Raw genomic sequence first — 20,796 nt, 5'->3', positions numbered from 1 at the left:
ACGTACTGCTTCCCGCGGTGTGCATCCTTCATTGTGCCACACTGATGGAAGTCAGAAGGTGCGAGATCTGGGTTGTAGATCGAATCCCACCGGGCACACACCTTTGAGTACCCCAACTGGTGGACGAGTACGTCAGCACTACCAACAAAGATGTCCAGTTGAGCAGCGAGGTGTTGTGATCCGTCGATCACCTCGAATGAGAGTGTCCGCACGTTCCATCATTGCAGGAGTCTCAGCTGTGTGCGGCCGGCCGCCACGCGGGTGGTTGGACAGGTTTGTGCGACGTCATTGCGATGATGACAGACGCCTCGCCCAACAACTCACCGTGCTTTTTATTCACCGCTTGGCCTCCATGGATATTCTGCAAGCGCCTATGAATATCTGCGATACTCTGGTTTCCCTTTGAAAGAAAATAACGACTTTCTGCTAGAAATGCACCTCCGTTAAAGGCGCCATTTTGAAGGTTACATACAGCGCCCCAACCTATCGGAGCTTCATGAAACTATAGGGTCAAAGCGGTAATATTTCACGACGTCCCACAATAAATTCCGCATTTTTTTGCCAACTGACACTGGCCGAAAAAAAATTGTTGCATTATTTATTGAACGGCCCTCTTGTAGCAGTAAAATCCTGGCAGGCGCTGATTACTTAAAAACGTGTTATGAGTCGCCAAAATAATGCACCACAGGTTGGGACAGCAGTATCAGTGAAAGAACCTGAGGAAACAATTGAACATATTTTGAGCTGTTGCAATAAGATCGCTCGGGCTTATTACAAGCAGATGCACAATGGCGTGACGTGAACAATCCACTGGATCTAATGCCGGAGTTATAATCTGATGGCCGGCCGGAGTAGCCGAGCGCTCCTAGGCGCTACAGTCTGGAACCGCACGACCGCTACGATCGCAGGTTCGAATCCTGCCTCAGGCATGGATGTGTGTGATGTCCTTAGGTTGGTTAGGTTTAAGCAGTTCTAAGTTCTAGGGGATTGATGACCTCAGAAGTTAAGTCCCATAGTGCTCAGAGCCATTTGAACCATTTTATAATCTGATGATGGGAAGGAATTGGTGGGGCCACAAGCCAGTAAGAGTTTTAGAAAGCGAACATACCAAATTACTGTGAGACTTCCGACTGCGGATAGGGCGAGTGTTGGAACACAGTACACAAGATATCAAAAATGGTTCAAATGGCTCTGAGCACTATGGGACTTAACAGCTGTGGTCATCAGTCCCGTAGAACTTAGAACTACTTAAACCTAACTAACCTAAGGACATCACACACATCCATGCCCGAGGCAGGATTCGAACCTGCGACCGTAGCAGTCGCACGGTTCCGGACTGCGCGCCTAGAACCGCGAGACCACCGCGGCCGGCACAAGATATCAAAACTGAGGAGAAGAAAAAGTGTGGGTCTCTGACACTGCCACTGGAGGTGACGGCAGAATGGACGAGAAACGAATGAAAAACTCGCTGGATAAGAAGACTTCGAAATCGAACTACAAGGACTCCGGTGTACACCAATGAAAGTGGTCTCCGCAGCTGTCGGCACTATGCGAACCGTGCCAAAAGGTCTTAGTGGCCACTTGAAAATCAGTAGCAGTAATAAAACATCCAACAGCCAACAACAAGCGGTAACTTTCAGGGATCTGCACGAATTAACCCCCCCTCCCCCATAAATCATGCAGTCCTAGACGCTTAGTAGTGTTCGATTAGTGATAAAATGCGAAATCCAGCTAACTAGGAGGAGAGCTGGCTACAAATAGAAAGACCAGGGTTCAATCTTCCTAAGATTTTTTTGACTGTGGATGAGTTCATCAGTTGTAGGAGGGTGTGCTGAGAGTAACACCGAATTTTTTTGGAGAAAACTTTTAAAGCTCTTTATATAAAACATACGTTAATAATGTTCTGCGTCTTTATTCTTCACATCCACATGAGAGTATTTGCAGCCCTCTGCTGCTAGAGGTTTAGCGCGCGATTTGGCTGTGTGCAACATAACTACGTCGTTGCGTGAAAAACAGCGTGCTGTATCCGGTTCGAAGTCTAAAAGTTCGTCTACACGTGGAACATCCTTTCCTTCATCATAACAAGGCCAGATCGCACACGAGCGCTGCGACATCTGTAACAATCCTACACATTGGGTTCTCAGCCTCCATACAGTCCCAACTTTGCCCCCTCTTATTTTCATCTCTTTCCAAAACGTAAAGAACACCTTCAAGGACTTTACTTTGATAGCGAAGAAGTATGGCAAGCAGAGATGAGGTTGTGGGTCCGTCAACAAAATCAGACATTCTGCAGTGCTGGCCGCCGTGGTCTCGCGGTTCTAGGCGCTCAGTCCGGAACCGCGCGACTGCTACGGTTGCAGGTTCGAATCCTGCCTCGGGCATGGATGTGTGTGATGTCCTTAGGTTAGTTAGGTTTAAGTAGTTCTAAGTTCTAGGGGACTGATGACCACAGATGTTAAGTCCCATAGTGCTCAGAATCATTTGAACAATTTTTTTGAACATTCTGCAGTGACAGTATCAACAAACTGGTCTCTCGTTGGGAGAAATGTGATAAAAGATGTAGAATGTTTATAAGATTTGCATTATTTAAAAAGCTTTAAGAGTTTTCACTTAAGAAATTCGGAGGCATTACTTTTCAATGTTCCCTCGTATTTAAGGAATTTGGTGAAGGTTACACCCATATTCCTAAAAAATATAGTAACATTTGGCGTCCCTCAATCAGACTGAAAACGGGTATGCGAAGATCTGGTCTGTCATTTGTCGCATCTTTCACTTCTACAATGATTTGTTGACGTGAAAAATGCCGAGTTGCGCCGCACTTCCAGAGTCCACATCAAGGTGCAGAGCCCCCACATAACTGACTATAGAGGTCAGTTCAAAGGTCTGAGGAAGGCAAGCGAATTCCACCTCCAATAGGATCTAGCCTACTAATGCAGTGTGGTGTTCAGAGCAACATTGTCGTTAATGACTGCTTCACTTTTAAGCTGTTGCTTGCTAGCCTCCATCTACCGTTATCTGAAGATGTTCGTATAGAGTTGCCTCGAAAAACGATGTACGAAATATTGCGGTGACAGCTGGCAAGCGGTGCTAAACTTCCGTGACGTTTTCGGAGGGTAAATACGAAACTTGGGCGCACTACTGTCCCTTGGTCGATGTGGCAGCAGTACTCTGGAGAATAGGTCGTTACTCTCCAGTCTAGCTGCTTTGGCAGTGTATTTCTGGGCACAAGCAAGAAACGGAAGTTTGTAATCTTTTAAACTCGTGTCGGCTGTTCGCTGCAGACAGCCGTCATTTACCCGGCATCCTCGGTTCCATTTGCTTTTCTTTTCGGTTCTAATTCTGTCTCCGTGTAAGGTGCTGGTGTTGGATGAAGTTTTAATAACTATTTACCAAGTTTTCACTGGAATTCTTTAATGTAGCCTATGTTAGCGCAACCAGACGAAAAAGAAAACTCAGTATTCTGAGAATATTAACTGAGAAAATAGTAACCAACAGCATACTTTTAAACAGCTTTTATGAAGAATCTGCTTTTAACGAGTCCATTAACTCGTAAGCTTCTTTCCGATCTGATGATAGGAATTTAATTCCCAAAACACGTAGCGCGTTTTCAGCAATAAAAATCTGTGACTGAAGCAGTTACTTTTATTATTTAGTAAACGTTGTTTAGTCTTGCACATCTGACTATTTGTAAATCAGCTCAACGCCTTCACCCTAGAAGTTGTTGTAATTCCTCGGGTGAAGTAACGGCAAACAACCTGACTTTATGCCACATGAATTGAGTATGACACGGAGTAATGCTCAGAAATACCGACTTTATACCAGATGAATAATCCAGATTGGATGCGGGACGCTGCGACTGTGATGAATAAAGGTTTTCAAAAATGACTGCAACCAGTCCCTTCGGATTAAGGGAAATTTTTTACATTACCGGTTTCAAGCCGCCTAGAGACTCATTTTCAGATGGTTAGTACAGTTCCTAGCGACTGTTAATAGCAATGTGCGGGTGGTTGTGTAGCTGTGGCAAGACAAAAAAAAAATCGGAACAAGCGAGCTAACAATGGAACTAAGTATCGCACCTGGAATTATTTACAAGGTACGGTGGACTTGATGGCATTACTTACACTTACTTGAATCAATGGGATTGAATCCTAGTGCAAAAATAACCATGGAAAACATACTTTTTTCCAGTTATATCAGATATAAAATACACAGTCAACAGCTCCAGCGTGCTTCACAAAATCTAAACAAACCAAAAAGAGTGACTTAATCGAATATTCAAAGAATCTACATCCAAGCAGAGATTTTCTTTGTTCAACGCGCATTCTCTAAAGTTGCACACTGATCCTGAACAATAGCAAATATATGTATGGATTTAAATTACATTCGTTATTGTGAAATAACTTGCGAGTACTGATCAAAGAAAATTTGTAATCCAATCCAGAATTTTTTAATATTGCCTGAAGTCATATATTTTGTTTTGTTTAGATTCTGTATAGCACAAGGGGGCTATTATCTGTGGCAAAGATTGTGATATCCTGTGTACTTAATGTACCTAGAAAACAAACTATGTTTTCCAGTGTGATTTATGCACCAGGATTAATTCCATGGATTCAAAGAACTGTAAGTAATGCCAAGTTTATCTTTCCGCGTAAATAATTCTAAATACTTCGCCATATTTCTTGTTTAATTGTGTCTATTTTTTCTTGCCACAGATACACAGCAACCCCAATAATGCTGTAAACGATGACAAAGACTTGTGTACCATCTAATCTTTCTATTTTCTTTGCTTCAATTTAACGGGTTGAGAATCAAGTATCACACACTGCGATTGGCAGAATAGTCTACATACATCTGTGTGTGAAAAATGGGCGATAAACTGCCGTCTGCGTACATTGTGGATCAAATCATATCCACTGTTTGTTGATGAAAAATAGCCTGAGCTAGTTACACGGCGCTTAAAGCCACCGAGGAAATTATTAAAATGGGTCTGTTGGCTGTCCTAAAGTTTGGCACGTTCCAATGTGAAACAGAAGTCGCGAAATCCTGAGAAAAATGTTAAAAAATGGAAGTACGCAATTTCGAAATCTCGAAAACCAAATTCGCGGTAAGTAGCCGGTACTGGGGCTGCAATTAATCGGCACTGTTTCTTAACTTTTTATCCCGAAGAACCATGAAAGGCAGAAAAAGAAATCAGATCGGGAGCAAAAGCGCTACGGAAAAGGATACCAATTCGTAAATGCCACAGTTCTTGTAGCCAAAAGAAAGTAAAACTAGGAATCACTGTTGAATGATATGTGCAACTTACTTGCTACTGAATATCGGCTGAGGGCGGTGAACTAAACAGAGACGAGAGTAAAGTAAGGAGATTAGCCACTTGCTGAACAACAGTACTCCGTGATGACACAGCACAAGAAGAAGAAAAACTTTGCGCTAAAAGGGCAGAAAGGGAGGAATCAGTAGCAGATTACTGGAAAAGAAGAAAGCTTCCAATAACAGAAAAGCTATCCTGGTGTCAGGTTTTGACATTGAATTGGGAGATATGTTCATAAAACGGTCTGGAGCACAACACTGGACGGAAGTGGAAAATGCGCCTCGACATAATCAGAGTCGAAGGAACTGAAATTGTAATTTGTTGCCAAAAAAGGGTTTTAAAAATAAACAGACGAAGTTCAAAGTCAAGTGGCCCTAAAACGATATTTTTGATTTTGTTGACTTTGGGAAAACTTTATATCTTCTCTCCCAAATACACATAGCCTTATAGCTGTTTTTCTGGCATATGCCTAAGCCCTTTATGCAAAACAGTTTTTTTCTTTCAGTTAATAATGATGTTAGCAAAAAAAGAAAGTATATAAACATTAATCACTACATATGTTATCAAGGCTGAAGCAATTTGTAGATGAAGTTTTGGATGTGCGAATGTGTTTGTGAAGGTAAAAAAATAAATAAACCTGTAAGCAGATTTAGAGTATGATAGGATTTCAACGTAAGTCCCTACATAAAAAAAAAACTGCGTTTCTGACATGAAGACGACATTAAAATGCGTAAATCACAATATGCAGTCTTACATTCTTTCAAATATAGATGCTAACGCGTTTTAAAATTCTAATGAAGTCTGGAAAATACAACTGGTGGGTTAGTTGTCCGTCTCTGCACTCAGTACTTGCAAGATTCTAGAGCAGTGGTCGTCAAAATGCGGCCGATTCAAGTGTTCGTGCCGTCCGCGGTTGTCAGCTATATTTTTATAATAATATGCTTCTAGCAACTAAAAGCAGAATCCAAAATTGTTAAGTAACGTTAATAGCTTCTTAAGGGTGTATTTTTCTCGCTCAGTAACAAACAGAGACAGCAGTACCTTAAAATTTGCTTAATTGTGAATGCGACCGTGAGCTAAGTAAAGTTTGCCGCTTACGTCAGGGGCAGAGTGGCATGTAGCGCGGCCATTGTGAGGTCAACAGAAGGGAGGGGTGGGAGGAACAATTTAATGTATTGTCTGTCATCCAATGCTGACAACTCACGAGCGTGCGTAAGAAAACTGATCAGGTGCTGTGATATAAATGTCAAACAGAAGTAGCATGGATTCTGTAAGTGGGTTGCTTCTGTGTTGGCAGTACTGCTTAGCGCTTTGATTAGAGATTAGATTAGATTAGATTAGTACTTGTTCCATAGATCATGAATACAACACTTCGTAATGATGTGGAACGTGTCAGGTTAATAAAAGGTGTCCATACAAGATATTACATTACACAAAATATTACATGACACTTAATATTTTTAATTTTTTTGTGAGGGTTGGGGAAATTACCCACTTACTATATCCAAAATTTCATCTAATGATTAGAAGGAGTTGCCATTAAGAAATTCTTTTAATTTCTTTTTAAATGCTATTGACTATCTGTCAGACTTTTGATGCTATTAGGTAAGGGACCAAAGACTTTTGTGGCAGTATAATTTGCCCCCTTCTGAGCCAAAGTTAGATCTAACCTTGAGTAGTGAAGATCATCCTTTCTCCTAGTATTGTAGCCATGTACCCTGCTAATACTTTTGAATTCGTTCGATTGTTAATAACAAATTTCATAAGTTAATATATATATTGTGAGGCTACAGTGAAGATCTCTAGCTCTTTGAATAAGTGTCTGCAGGATGATATTGGATGAGATCCAGCAATTATTCTGATTACACGCTTTTGTGCAATGAACACCCTCTAACTCAATGATGAGTTACCCCAGAATTTAATGCCATACGAAAGCAGAGAATGAAAATAGGCGTGGTAAGCTAATTTACTGAGATGTATATCGCCAAAATTTGCAATGACCCTAATAGCATAAGTAGCTGAACTCAAACGTTTCAGCAGATCTTCAGTGTGTTTTCTCCAGTTCAACCCCTCATCACTGCATACACCTAGAAATTTTGAATATTCTACCTTAGCTACCGATTTCTGATCGAAGTCTATATTTATTAATGGTGTCATTCCATTTACTGAGTGGAACTGTATGTTCTGTGTTTTGTCAAAGATTAATGAGAGCCCATTTGCAGAGAACCACTTAATGATTTTCAGAAAAACATCGTTTACAATTTCACCAGTTAATTCTTAATAATTGGGTGTGTTAATTCTTAATAACTGGGTGTGATAGCTATACTTGTATCATCGGCAAAAAGTACCAGTTTTGGATCTCTGACTGCGCGTTATTTGTAAGAGACTCTGTGGGTGGTCAGACTCGTTGTTGGAAGTTAATCGCCAGTACTGTTGGGCAGTTGGAAGTTAGTCACCAGCAGTGATGGAAGTACTTTTGGGCAGTTGGAGGTGAACAGCTAGCAGTGATGGATGTTAGATGTGAGAAGTTAGCATTGATGGAGAGTAGAGGTCTGAAGTGTTAGCGTAGGCTAACGATCTCTACATGTTCGACTTGGAGACTGAATATTATTCATGATTGTATACCTTCGTACTAGATGTCAATTACGATTTGTATTCATGTTTGAACAGGATGTCACATAATTAAGGTAAAAAATAATTATTTGGTTTGAAAGAAAATATTTCCTTTGCTAACCACATGCCTATTAGTAGTTAGTGGCTTTAGTAGTTTGAATCTTTTATTTAGGTGGCAGTATTGACGTTCGTTGTATTGCAGTAGTTCGCATAATGAAGATTTTTGAGAGGTAAGTGCTGAATGAAATGTATAGATCATTGTTAGGATTTCTTTTTACTCAGGGGCATTCTTTTGAATTAATTATCTGCAGTCAGGTTATCCTTTTTTTGAGCAGTCAGATTGCGTTGCGTTAGAATATTGTGGGTCAGTGTTGACATGATAAGAAAAACTAAAGAGAAAATAGGCTTAGTACGTTCAGCTTTACTCAGCTGTTTCAGAAGCAAATAACGTAGAAGTTTCATCTTCTCTGTCATTCTCCAATTTAAGTACAAACACACTCATTTAACTAAAGAAGTTTCAATTCGTAAGTGCTCGTTACAGAGGGGGTCATCTTTAAATGTGAAACATGTTTATAGCAAGTAATTTCTTTTTCCCCTGAACAGTGACGCTGCCTACCGAGAAGCGATCACATTACTTGTAATGTACATCGCCACTGTTGGCAGTTAAACTGATAGAACAAGCCTGTTGTGTAATTTTTTGTAACTTTTTTCTTTTTGAGTCGTCTGACGTAAAATAAGCCTCCTATATTAAACTTGTTGCTTTACTTGTGTTTAGAGTAATAATTTTTCTACAATATCAATGTTTAAACAACGTAGTTCGGCCTCCAATTGTAGTTACTTGTTATTTATTTCGGTTTGATAGTTTCTTCTGTGGATCACTAATCCCGATATGGTGCCCGATCGGGAAAAGATGTTTACCCGAGTAAGAGTTAGTTACTTCCAAACAACACCCGTAACACAACAGATAAAATTGACTTTCTATCCCTTTGTGACAGATTTGAATTAATTAAGTTATGTTATTGGAAACCGTCTCCGTTCCATCTGGCCTAATGAAATGTCCAACTAAAACTGTCTGCTGCAGCCGCTTGGTATTCTTTCAGGTAAATTTAAATGTTTATATGGATATGGTGTCTGTTCTTTCGGACCTGTCCGAAAGAACAGCCACAATATCTATATAAGTACGTAGTTCTGGCAATACCGGCCATGACCTTCTTCTTCTCTGCGGATGCACACATATTCCCCGAACTCTTACGGGACTTGGTAAGAATGTCTTCCACAATTAATGAGTGTGTTGAGATGGGACACTACGAATGTAGTGTGTGGACAAGGTGAGAATGTGGGTCTCGCAGGAGGCGTGCGCGAGATAGTCCCTGCTCGCACTATCCTCTGTGCCCTCGGTGGCTCAGATGGATAGAGCGTCTGACATGTAAGCAGGAGATCCCGGGTTCGAGTCCCAGTTGTGGCACACATTTTCACCTGTCAACGTTGATATATATATATCAACGCCCGTCAGTAGCTGAAGGTATTAATATAATTCTAAATGTAAATGTCGTGAGACTACGGCCACCCATGGGGTGCAAGTCTTTCGATTTGACGCCTCTGCGGCGACTTGCGCGTGGATGGAGATGAAATGATGATGATAAGGACAACACAAAACCCAGTCCCTGAGCAGAGAAAATCTCCGACCCAGCCGGGAATCGAACCCGGATCCTCAGGGTTGACATTCTGTCGCGCTGACCACTCAGCTACCGGGGGCGGGCATTCTTTCAGGTATCAGGGTGTGAAGATGCCTAGAAAATGTTTCCGAAAATCAGAAAAAGAAACACGGGATCCTGCTGGGATGACACTGGCCACATTACCTGTTTAGGTACGTAAAAATTGCTCACTACGTAAGCCTTTAAGAAAAATGCATATAGTTCTAATATATGACTTCCTTTTTCCCTTAAAATGTTTGGTGTGATACCTTATAATATGTAGATTCAAAATGTGTAAATGGTGACCTTCTATAAATAACCACGGCTTGGTGAAAACTGAATTTCTCTTGGAGTACCCGCTTCCCGACCCCCACTCCCATTCCTTCGTATGAGGTCTGAGTAAGTCCTATAATGTCAATATTGCGTCTTCTGCAAAAAAATTTGAGGACCACTTTTCTAGGGTCACAGTCGCAGAGTTCTTCGGAGTGTGCCTGGACAGACAGTTGCGACAGAGAACCAACTGAGCGCAGACATTCTCGTAATTGCAGTCGTCTCTGATTTAACTGACTTCATCCGTACTGCGCAAGCCACCCTACGATGTCTGGTGGTGGTTACACCCGGAACCGCTATCGCCGTCCAGCCTCCCGTGCCTTCCCTGCTACATTAGGAAATGGTGCGTGGGAAGAGTTGACTGTTGCCAATTGAGCGAACTACGCAATCTCCGCGAATGGCAGCGATAAACAGTATTGAAAAATGGCCATAAGCGCCTTGGCCGTTAATTGGCTTCAATAATTTGCCAGACAGCTCTTGCGTGACAGACATATTGACCCACTGGCAGCTAATCCTTTCAAACTTGTTAGCGTATGAAGAGAGATTAGCACCCACGAAGCTCTGGAAGTCAAATGAGTTATCAGAACGACTAGGAGAAAGAGCTCATTGTTGATAGACATGAGAAAGAGTTACTGGTACATGGTGGACGAAAGTAATGTATGTACCACAGCTCGATACATACAGAAAAGATGTAGGCAGATGAGGCGAGTCTGATACAAGAGCAACATCAGCGAATACTAGATGAACAAAGATCATTATAGTTTTGGGTGAAAAAAAAAAAAAAAAAACGCCATGGGTTAGTAGTTCAATAAGACCAGAGTGACACAGTTGAGGTATAATCTTTCCCCAGAAACTCCAGTTGCATTTACATGTACCATAGAAAATGCATATCGCTGACAATATGACCAAGGGACATTGCTGACTAATCGAATTTCAGGCACATCTTCGACAACATTGCCGGGCACTGTTGCCGCGTACTACAGTTGCCGTCACGAAACCAGGCGACTCAAGGTCGCTCATGTCTGCCCCCTTACGTCCAACCCCACTTCACTCCTGGTCCTGTAATGTTGCCAGCTGGTCAGTCATTACAATTCACTACATCCGCGTGGTTGGTTGGGCTTTCTGCTTTACGGATATTGTGCCTGTGAGTGAAAGTTGCTACCCGCCTGTTCTAGCTGCATGGTATGACAGAATGGACGTTAAAAAACAAACTAAATATATAATATTCAATGTCATAATATTCTTAACAAACTTGCTCACAACGAAGAAGCTAGGCAGAACACTAACTTTGCCCACGCACAAGAATTGACGCCAGAGGTATGTGGAGTTTCAGAAAGAACAGGGCAGTGTGTTAGCGGCTACGTACTTCTTCAGAACTATAGGTTTGAGTACTGTCACGTTTCGCCGTGAAAAGAATATAAACAGGAAAGTAGATTAACTCAAACGGTCGATTTTAATGAAGAAGTGGTTCGCAGAACTGCGTTAGAATTCTACACAGGTGGAAAATAACTTACGGCCAGTGAAGTCCGTTCTCAAGACGCAAAACTGAGCGGGGGCTCGGAAACGTCTATTCTCCGCCTTCTAAAGGACATCGGTTTTAAATTCAGAAAATCTAACGATGGACATAAATTTGTTATGGAACGAAGGATTACAGCCGCCTCGAGACCTATCTATATATTTAGACTATAGCCGGCCTGGGTGGCCGAGCGGTTCTAAGCGCTACAGTCTGGAACCGCGCGACCACTACGGTCGCAGGTTCGAATCCTGCCTCGGGTATGTATGTGTGTGATGTCCTTAGGTTACTTAGGTTTAAGTAGTTCTAAGTTCTAGGGGACTGATGACCTCAGAAGTTAAGTCCCATAATGCTCAGAGCCGTTTGAACCATTTAGACTATATGTTTATAGTATACCGAGAACGAGACTTTGGTTTCGCAAAACCATACAAACAAATATATTTGGCATGACTCTGAGGGAAATGGTGGCCGAAAAACCTACAGTTCGCCGTGATTGGTTCGTTGTGACTCATACCAGTATTTTACCAGGAGCAAAACTTTTATCTCGTGGCTGTAGGAGTTCTGCCGAATGTGACAACCATTCTGAAGTGAAAGGTGCTGTTTTGATGAACTGGTTCATTAATCTGTTGTGCTCATTGGAAGAAGGTTCCATGCTTTCAGGGGATAATGCCAGCTATCATTCCATGCAAGATGACAAAACCCCGTCTTCGAACTGACGTACAATGAACATCGTGGCCTAGCTGTGGAAGAAGGGTGCTGAAACTAGGGATAAAGTTTTAAAGTAGGAAGAACAAGAGGTGCGAAGATGGCCTATACATCGTACCACATTGGAAAAGAAATGGGACACGAAGTTGTGCGACTTTCACCTTACCACTGCCAGAATAATCATATTGAGCTGATATGTTCTCAAGTTAAACGGGATATAACAAAAAGGGACACCACTTTCAAGCTTTCCAGTTCTGAACGCTTTATGCATGAGTATCTGGCTCGTGTTACGAGAGAGGATTCGGCTAAATGCGTAAAACACGCGGGGAAGACGTGCGAAAAGGAACTACGCGAAGCAATAGGTTATGGATGCTGTATTTGAACCAGTCTGAATATGAGTGAATCAAAATATCGATAGTGAACTTTAATCAGAACCAGAGGACGAACAGATTTAGGTATTTATAAAATCTTAAACAGCTGTTAATTAGCCAAGCTAAGAATGTTGCTTCCACACTGCATGCGTTTTTATCCTTACAGGGTGTACTGTGCAAAATTTCCATGTGCACAAAAGCTTTTACATTTGAAACTCCAAGACTCAACAGCATTTCTGGAAATCTGTCACTGAATTGTTTGTAACAGTCTTACTTCATGCACAGTCTATATAAATACGAATGGTAATCAGATTCGACAGAAGTCTTACAGACACTAAATACAAGTTTATCCTGCTGTGCTTGTAAGATACGGCAGTTTCCTATGCACTTTTGTGCAGTGTATTTCGGTGTTTGATGTGATGGTTGCAGTGATGAGTCTGTAACAGCTGCAAATACAGGGCGAGTCAAAAAGGACTTTACGACTTTGGTGTGATACAGAAATTTATTGACATAAATTACAGGAGCAGTACATGTATCATTTTGTCGCAAAGAACCTCAAATTTCACATAAAAGCGTCAAGCGTCATTTTGGGTTGATTTGTGATGCTGCAAACGTCCGTCGGTAATGGGTTTCCTCCCACACTCGTTGCAGGAAATCGGACGTAACTTGTGCAACGGCAGCATAGATTTTACTTTTCAGGTAGGCTAAATTCTTTGGTAGGGTCGGAACATACATACGGTGTTTAATGAAACATCAAGGAAAGAAATTCAGTAGTGTCAAGTCCAGGGAGCGAGGTGGCCATGCGATTGGCCCTTCACGGCCATTCCACGACCTGGGAAGCGGTTGTCGAGGAAACTTCGAACTTCCTAGAGGAAATGAGATGGTGCACCGTCTTGCTGGTAGTAACCCATCCCATCTCTATCATCTTCATCAATCTGTGGAACTAACAATGTTTTCAAGCTAATCCAGATACACAATACAAGTGACAGTTTTCTTCACGATGAAGGAAGGGCAATACACTTCCAATTTGCTAAGGGCACAAAACACTAACTTGGGGGCTGTCACGAACGTGTTCCAGGGTTGCACGTGAATTTCCACTGCCTAATATCCTACAGCTGTGGGAGTTCACCATGCCACTGATATGAAATGTTGACTCATCATTCAAGATTTTGTGTTCAGGAATGTCTCGTCGTCCTCTATCCGATGCAACATCTCCACACATAATTCCCCACGAGCAACCTTATTTGCATCACTAGTGATATGCCATTGTGAATCTGTGTGGTTTCAAATGTAAAAGTCTACGTAGTACTCGGCAAACCCTTCTGTGGAATGCCAGTCTCACAGACGCACATAGCGTTTATTTTTGTGGGCTGCGGCCTGTTCGACATAATCATCAACACATGGGCGACTTAGTGATTTATCATGCCGTAGCGAACAGCCCATCTCAACCAAATTCTTATGGAAAGAGTAAATTGTAGGCCTGCTTGTAGGTTCTTTAGTGTATTTGTTGCGAAATTTACACCGAACAGTTGTTGCAGAGTTCGTTTCATGAAACCAAACCACACAGCGAGCACGCTCCGCACCAGTGAAAGCAGCCATTTCAGCTGTGCGCTACGCTGACGGTCCTGGTGACGGAATGAGTGTTGCCCCAGGGATCAGTGCTGGGGCCAGTCCTCTTCCTTATTTACATAAATGATATACCCTCAACTATCACAGGTGATTCTAAAATATTTCTGTTTGCTGATGACACTGGCTTGGTAGGATATCATGTGCAACGTTGGCACTGTTTCAAATAGTGTAGTTCACGACATAAGTTCATGGCTTTTAGAAAATAAACTAACGCTAAATCACAGTAAGACTCAGTTTTTAAAATTTTTAACACTCAGTTCAACAAAACCTGACGTTTTAATTTCACAGAATGGGCATATGATTAGTAAAACTGAACAGTTCAGATAGATAGTAAACTGTAGTGGAAAGCCCACGTTTAGTTTCAAATGGTTCAAATGGCTCTGAGCACTATGGGACTTAACATCTATGGTCATCAGTCCCCTAGAACTTAGAACTACTTAAACCTAACTAACCTAAGGACAGCACACAACACCCAGCCATCACGAGGCAGAGAAAATCCCTGACCCCGCCGGGAATCGAACCCGGGAACCCGGGCGTGGGAAGCGAGAACGCTACCCCACGACCACGAGATGCGGGCCCACGTTTAGGATTTTGTTCAAAGACTTAATGCTGCCATTTTTACTATTTCAACGGGATCTGAGGTCAATGATAGTCTACTTTGTTTATGACGTATGGTATTATATTGTGGGGTAACTCTTCCTATTGGGACGGACGGTCCGGACAATAAGAGGTGTAAGTTCGCGAACCTCTTGTCGACTGCTATTCATTAGTCTGGCTGTTCTGGACATTGGCCTCTCAGTATATTTATATATATTCTTTATTGTCGTTTCTTGTTAACAATATCAGCTTATTCCCAAGAACTAGCATCTTTCGCTCAGTTAATACTAGGCAGAAATCCAATCCGTATTGGAATCGCACTTCCTTTACTCCCGTGTGGAAAGGTGTGCAGTATACTGCTGCATCCATTTTCAGTTAGCTACCACAAGAATTAGAAAATCTTAGCAGTAACCCATGCGCTTTCGAATCTAATCTGAAGAGTTTCCTCATGGGTCAATCCTTCTATTCTTTCGAGGAGTTCCTTGAAAAATAATCTGATTTCTGTGTTACATTGTTGATTGCATTTATATAAACTTACGGCTTGTCTTTTTTGGGTTCATAAAAATTTTATTTTGTCTGTTATTACTTTTATGTTCTAATTTCATGTACTGTAACGTTCCATGACTTTGGAGAGATTTGCTCCTCAATTTAGACGTGTAAAACAAAAATAAATAAATGCACTACGTGAATCAAGCTTGAGGTCGTTTGTTACAAAATAACACATCTACCGATTCTCCAAGTTATTTCAATAAATTTCTATATCATTCCAAAGTTGTGAATTCCTTTCTGACTGACCCTGTATAATCTTTTGGGCAGGTGTGGAATCTTCTTGATCCTATTAAGGAGAGCAGTCGGAACAAAGCTCTGGCCCCGACGTGCCAGTTCTCGCGCGCTGCCACATTCATAGGTGACACGATACATTAGTGTCTCGGACGTTGCTGTAATTTCAAACCTAATATTTACTTTTTAATTGTTATTAACATTTGAAACTATCACTAATTAGCAGTGCTATAAGAAGAAATGACCTTGGCCTGCCTAGTTTCGTGACGACCACTTCTATAGTGGAAGTGAATGTGGCTTTGCTGTTTTTGCATTCGACAGTGAAAACATTAGCAATAAAAAGAGAAAACTGCATTGTTAATCTGTTATTTTTCTAAAATAAGTGAAAGGTTTCCAAAACTTTCTCTAGTCAACTAGTGCTGGTTACAGATATTTTCCTGAAGTTCATAACATGATCATGAATGAAGGTATATGACGAAAGAAGTTGATCTGAGAATCAATGAGACCAATGCGACATACCGTAAACCAGTTGCAACCAAAGTGGCGATCACTCCTTGTGGTTACTGTTAAATGCGGAAGCTTGATGTACCACATCAAAGGGCAGCTCTCATCAATACGCTTCTTGTTACCAGGAGAACTCCACATTTGATAAATGTGATATCTACGACCAGAGTTACAGGACATGGAAAATGATGTGGTAAAGGACGTATGAAATGGATTTTTGACAAGTTTCTGCCCCGGAGCACGGAAACACGCTGAAATGAAGCTTACAATAAATTTAGAAGTTTTAGAACCTTATGCGCCATTTACGGTTGGTTCTCAATCTTTAAAATATGCCCAGGCTAGGTAAATAGACGTGCGACTGCGTATTGTGTTTACGTGCTTTTTGTTTTTAAATATTTTAGTTATGACAGATATTTTCTAATGTGCTGTTTTTTACACATAAGGTGACTTAGCGTGAGGTCTAACTTAAAATGAACACGTTTCATAACAAAAAGATTTTTTAAGGCCTGTATCGCCAGCAAAGTCTGTAGAAGCTGGTTGTTTTAAATAAATAAATAAATATTTATGCTATCTCGGCATTATAATGTTTTTAGAAAATAAAACAGATATCTCCCTCTGTCTTCTCAAAATGAGAAAATTCAACCACGAACAATACAGTACGTCTCACTGCTGCCGGTGATGTTCAAATACGATGGCAGCAGTTAGAATGTATCTTTTTAGATTCCTGTCTTTTTGTACATTACTTTCTAGGCCCCGTCGCTTTGGTCGCAGATGTACCAGATTTATGAAATTCATTGTGCTTTGGTTTGTCCATGCCTCGATTCCAGTTGATAACTAATCGAGTGCATGTAGATATGACTCGGCCGTACGAAATATACTCCGCTTTTGGTTCAATATCCGGCAACACCTTGGCAATACATCGGCAGCTACCGTCACCACCGTCCTCCATCGGCACTGTTGTCGGGCCATACGAAAATATTGCGATGTATTGCAGTCATATTTCAATAAGGTTGATGTTAACACTATTGCGGCCTCACATTGTCGAAACGTTGGCCTATGTACACACGCCATCAAGAAACGTCGGCAATTAATTGAAAGCGTCTATTCACTCTCTGCTGAACTCATGAGCAAAAAAACAGAGGACACCAAAACGTTCAGTCCCTATTCCCCACTAAAATAATCATGCCACCCTCTCACAGCCGCCAAAAAAGTAGAAAAGAGTAGAAAACAAGGTATAGCCGAAAATTTGGAAAAGAACAAAGTACAGACGTCTAACATACTTTCTATTTAAAACAACCTTAATTGGCTTCTTGTCTGCCTTTTCGTGTCTTTTTAAGTGTCTCGTGGGAGGGACAGTGTCAAAACGCTGCAGTGTCCCGCAGTAAAATAACAGTGCATCAAGATAATTAAAGCTCTGGGAAGTGTGCGCGCATGTCTGCTGTATAATAGAAGAGCATTAAGCTACCTTCAACATGGAGGCTTTTATTAAAAATGCAATGCTTCTGTTAAATTATTGGTGCTTAAGTTCGCAGCGTTTTTGTTTTGCATTTTGGTATTCCGGTTGCTATGGCTTTATTTATCTAGTATAATTTTTTATTTGTAGCTCACTGCTGCTATTTGAATTTACACATTGTCATTTGGAGATAGTGAATGGAGCTTGGTTATTGGCACAACGACCAATGTCTGAGTTAGATTCGAAACCAGTTCTAGTCAAATACATCGCTCAATAAACTAGAACACAAGTGGAATCAAACCGATATTACCCTCCCGTTTCATTAGGAACAAAGGACAGACGTAAAATCTGTGAAAAGAGGTATCATTCATTGGAACGCCATTTTTCGTCATTCAGGAAAATACAAGGGCTATTCGGAAAATAAGTTCCGATCGATCGCAAAATGGAAACCACTGTGAAAATTTTATGTTTTGAACAAATGTGTTGGGTAGTGTCTCTAGTATGCCTAGTCACTCGCGGTAAGTCGCTCTTTTCAATTCTGAGCGCACAGTGAGCACATTAAAAGGCCTAGAAAGTTGTGTCTCTCGCCAAGTGTGAGGGGCTGGTGAAAGATTTCGGCCGATGTGAAGCGCACAGAACATAACTGTCGTGCTTTTCGTTCTCCATGAGAATTATCAGCCGCGCTCTGCTCAGGCAATGAAGATGCCCCTACAGCCAGCGTTTCCTGTGTGAAGTGTTTGATGGCCCGCAACACAGCCCGTAATTGGCTCGTCCTGAGCTTCATCTCTGCTCAAATGAGCCGCAGACCACGGAGACAACATTTTGGCACAGACAACGAGCTGTAGACGATCGTAGAGGATTGGCGGAAAGCACAGGCGGCTCCCTTCTATGACGAGCGTATTGGAAAGTTGGCACAACGCTATGATAAAGATCTAAGCTGGAACGGCGACTATGTAGAAAAGTAGCTGCAAGGTGTAGCTACAGATTGCAAAAAAAATTGATTTTCACTGTGGTTTCGATCGGAACTTACTTTCCGAATGGCCCTCGTAGTCATGCCTCTCAAAAATCGATGTCAACAGTGTATTGCAATGGAAGGACAACAAAATGTTGACAAGTTTTCTAGCTGCTATTTCGGCTGTGACTAGATTATAGACAAGATGAATCCGAACTATACCAATAAAATTTCGGAGATTGTTCGGGTATATTTTCTGAGTATTGACAAATAAGGCGCCAGTGGTCTCCGGTCGTTCAAATGGTTCAAATGGCTATGAGCACTATGGGACTTAACTTCTGAGGTCATCAGTCCCATAGAACTTAGAACTACTTAAACCTAACCAACCTAAGGACATCACACACATCCATGCCCGAGGCAGGATTCGAACCTGCGACCGTAGTGGTCACGCGGTTCCAGACTGTAGCGCCTAGAACCGCTCGGCCATTCCAGCAGACCCGGTCGTTCATTGCAGAGTAATGATGTAATTATGATTTATTCGGTTTGTCGCTCCAGCTATCTTTGTTCTTTTGAAAATACCTCCACAACTGTGGAAAAGTTTGTAACATGTGACACGCTATCACTGAAACGCACAACACAAGACACAAAGTAACGTAACGACAGTGAAAAGCGAGAGCACTGCGATGTGGTTGCTGCGGCTGCAGGAACAGGCCAGTAATACCGCCGTACTGGTCTTCGATTTCATTCAGTGACTCCATACACCAGGTGCATACCGGTCTGAGTGATAGCTACAGGGTGAAGAGTAAAATGGGGATTGCGGTTGTCAGTAGCAAGTGCGGTGAGTGAATGGAACGAGCTTGTTTCCAAACAAGGTACATACCGCATAACGTCGACATTTTCTCTTCTGTGCAGATATTTTCAGTGCACTACAGATGCGAAGACAAATGGAGGTAAGGAACCAACTGAAATGCAATTACTCTATAACGATGCACCAGAGACTACGGAACCCTTATAGAAAAATACTCAGACAACATCGCTGAACAATCTCTGTTGTCGGTAAAGTTTACGTTCACTCTGGATATACTTTGAACATTCTGCAGCATTACAAATAGCAGTGGCAGTAGAGCTGCGAAAGGCGAGTGTGCTCCGTAAAAAATACACAGTGAGCGTCCATTTTATGTTATGTTTGCGACGGAGATGTGCATGTTTACGGAACTGACGCATCAACAATAGCCTGTTTCCCTTTAGTGCAAGTGCGCTGGAATAAAAGAACGTGGTGGGTGGTGAGTCGCACCTGCTTCTCGCCCTTTTTTCGGCCGACGAGCAGCTGGCTGATGACCTTGTCGACGTCGAGCGTCTGCGCGCGCGACTTCATGGCTAGCGGCTGCCCCGTGCTGGATGCGTGATGGGCGGCGCGGCGCGGCTGGGCTGCTACTGGCGGGGGCCCCACAGGCGTGCAGCGAACGCCGCCAGTTCCCGCGCATGCGCGCTCTGGCCGACATCTGCAAGCGCGATCCGCGAAAACATGCGGACCCTTGCACTACCGGGACGGACGGGGAACACCAGAGGCAGTCGCAAAGTAGTAATTATCACCTAGCAGGATGAGAGGTGGCATGAGCTCCCTCTCATATTTCTATCTTTGAGTAATTCGATTTTCCTCTCTAATTGCATGCGGTGAAAAGTCGCTATTCCTTCACACGCGGACTTCCCACGCAGCGTCTCTCGTCACCCGGGTGGTCCGGTGACAGGCGCGTTCTGCTGATCTTGAAGGGGTTAAGCCGACGGGTGTGAGGGAGTCGAGTAGATTCTTTCCAGACACCGACATTGTCATAAGTGCGGCGGCGACACGCCCACGGAGCGGCTGGGCTAGAGATTCTGTTACTTCGCAGAAACTTAGTGAAAACACTTTCTGGCGGGCCACCAGCGAGGCGTGGGAATGACGTGTTCCCAGGCAGTCTTGGCGGGCAAATTCCCGCGTTTTCTGCAAAATCATAACTGTGATTGGCTTGCTCAGGGGATAGCTCCGTGACGTAGCAAAATCGGCGCAGAAATTGGCGCAAAGTATCTCCGTTGGTGGAATAGTAGTGTGTCGGCAATAGAGTGGAATTTTCCGCCGGTTTTCGAGTTGCTGATTGGAACGTTTAACGACGGCCACTGTCGTGGGAGCGAGAATGTTCTGTGTTTGGCTTGTACGGGTACTCTTGAGGAGAGTCGGCTCTCGCCTTTCGGTCGGAGTAGGTTACAAGACTGAGCTCTCGCTGCTCTGGACAACCTGCCTTCCATTGGCTGCTTAATATACTTTTATTTAATTGTAACTATCTGACGAAGTTGCTGAAGTTTCGAC

General features: G+C 42.4%; 1 protein-coding gene across 1 annotated transcript in view; it reads right to left on the bottom strand.

The window, feature by feature from the left end:
• The window catches only part of LOC124607422 (serine/threonine-protein phosphatase PP1-alpha-like), a 558,241-nt gene extending 538,366 nt beyond the window's left edge, over window positions 1–19,875 (bottom strand). Inside the window, exon 1 of the mRNA XM_047139747.1 lies at window positions 19,747–19,875. Within this exon, the coding sequence (XP_046995703.1) occupies window positions 19,747–19,827 (81 nt within the window). The 5' untranslated portion in view covers window positions 19,828–19,875. The remainder of the gene's footprint in view (window positions 1–19,746) is intronic.
• Between the last annotated feature and the right edge of the window lie 921 nt (window positions 19,876–20,796).

Source organism: Schistocerca americana, chromosome 3 (assembly GCF_021461395.2).
Source record: "Schistocerca americana isolate TAMUIC-IGC-003095 chromosome 3, iqSchAmer2.1, whole genome shotgun sequence".
NCBI lineage: Eukaryota > Metazoa > Arthropoda > Insecta > Orthoptera > Acrididae > Schistocerca > Schistocerca americana.
This window is presented reverse-complemented; position numbering and strand designations above follow the sequence as displayed.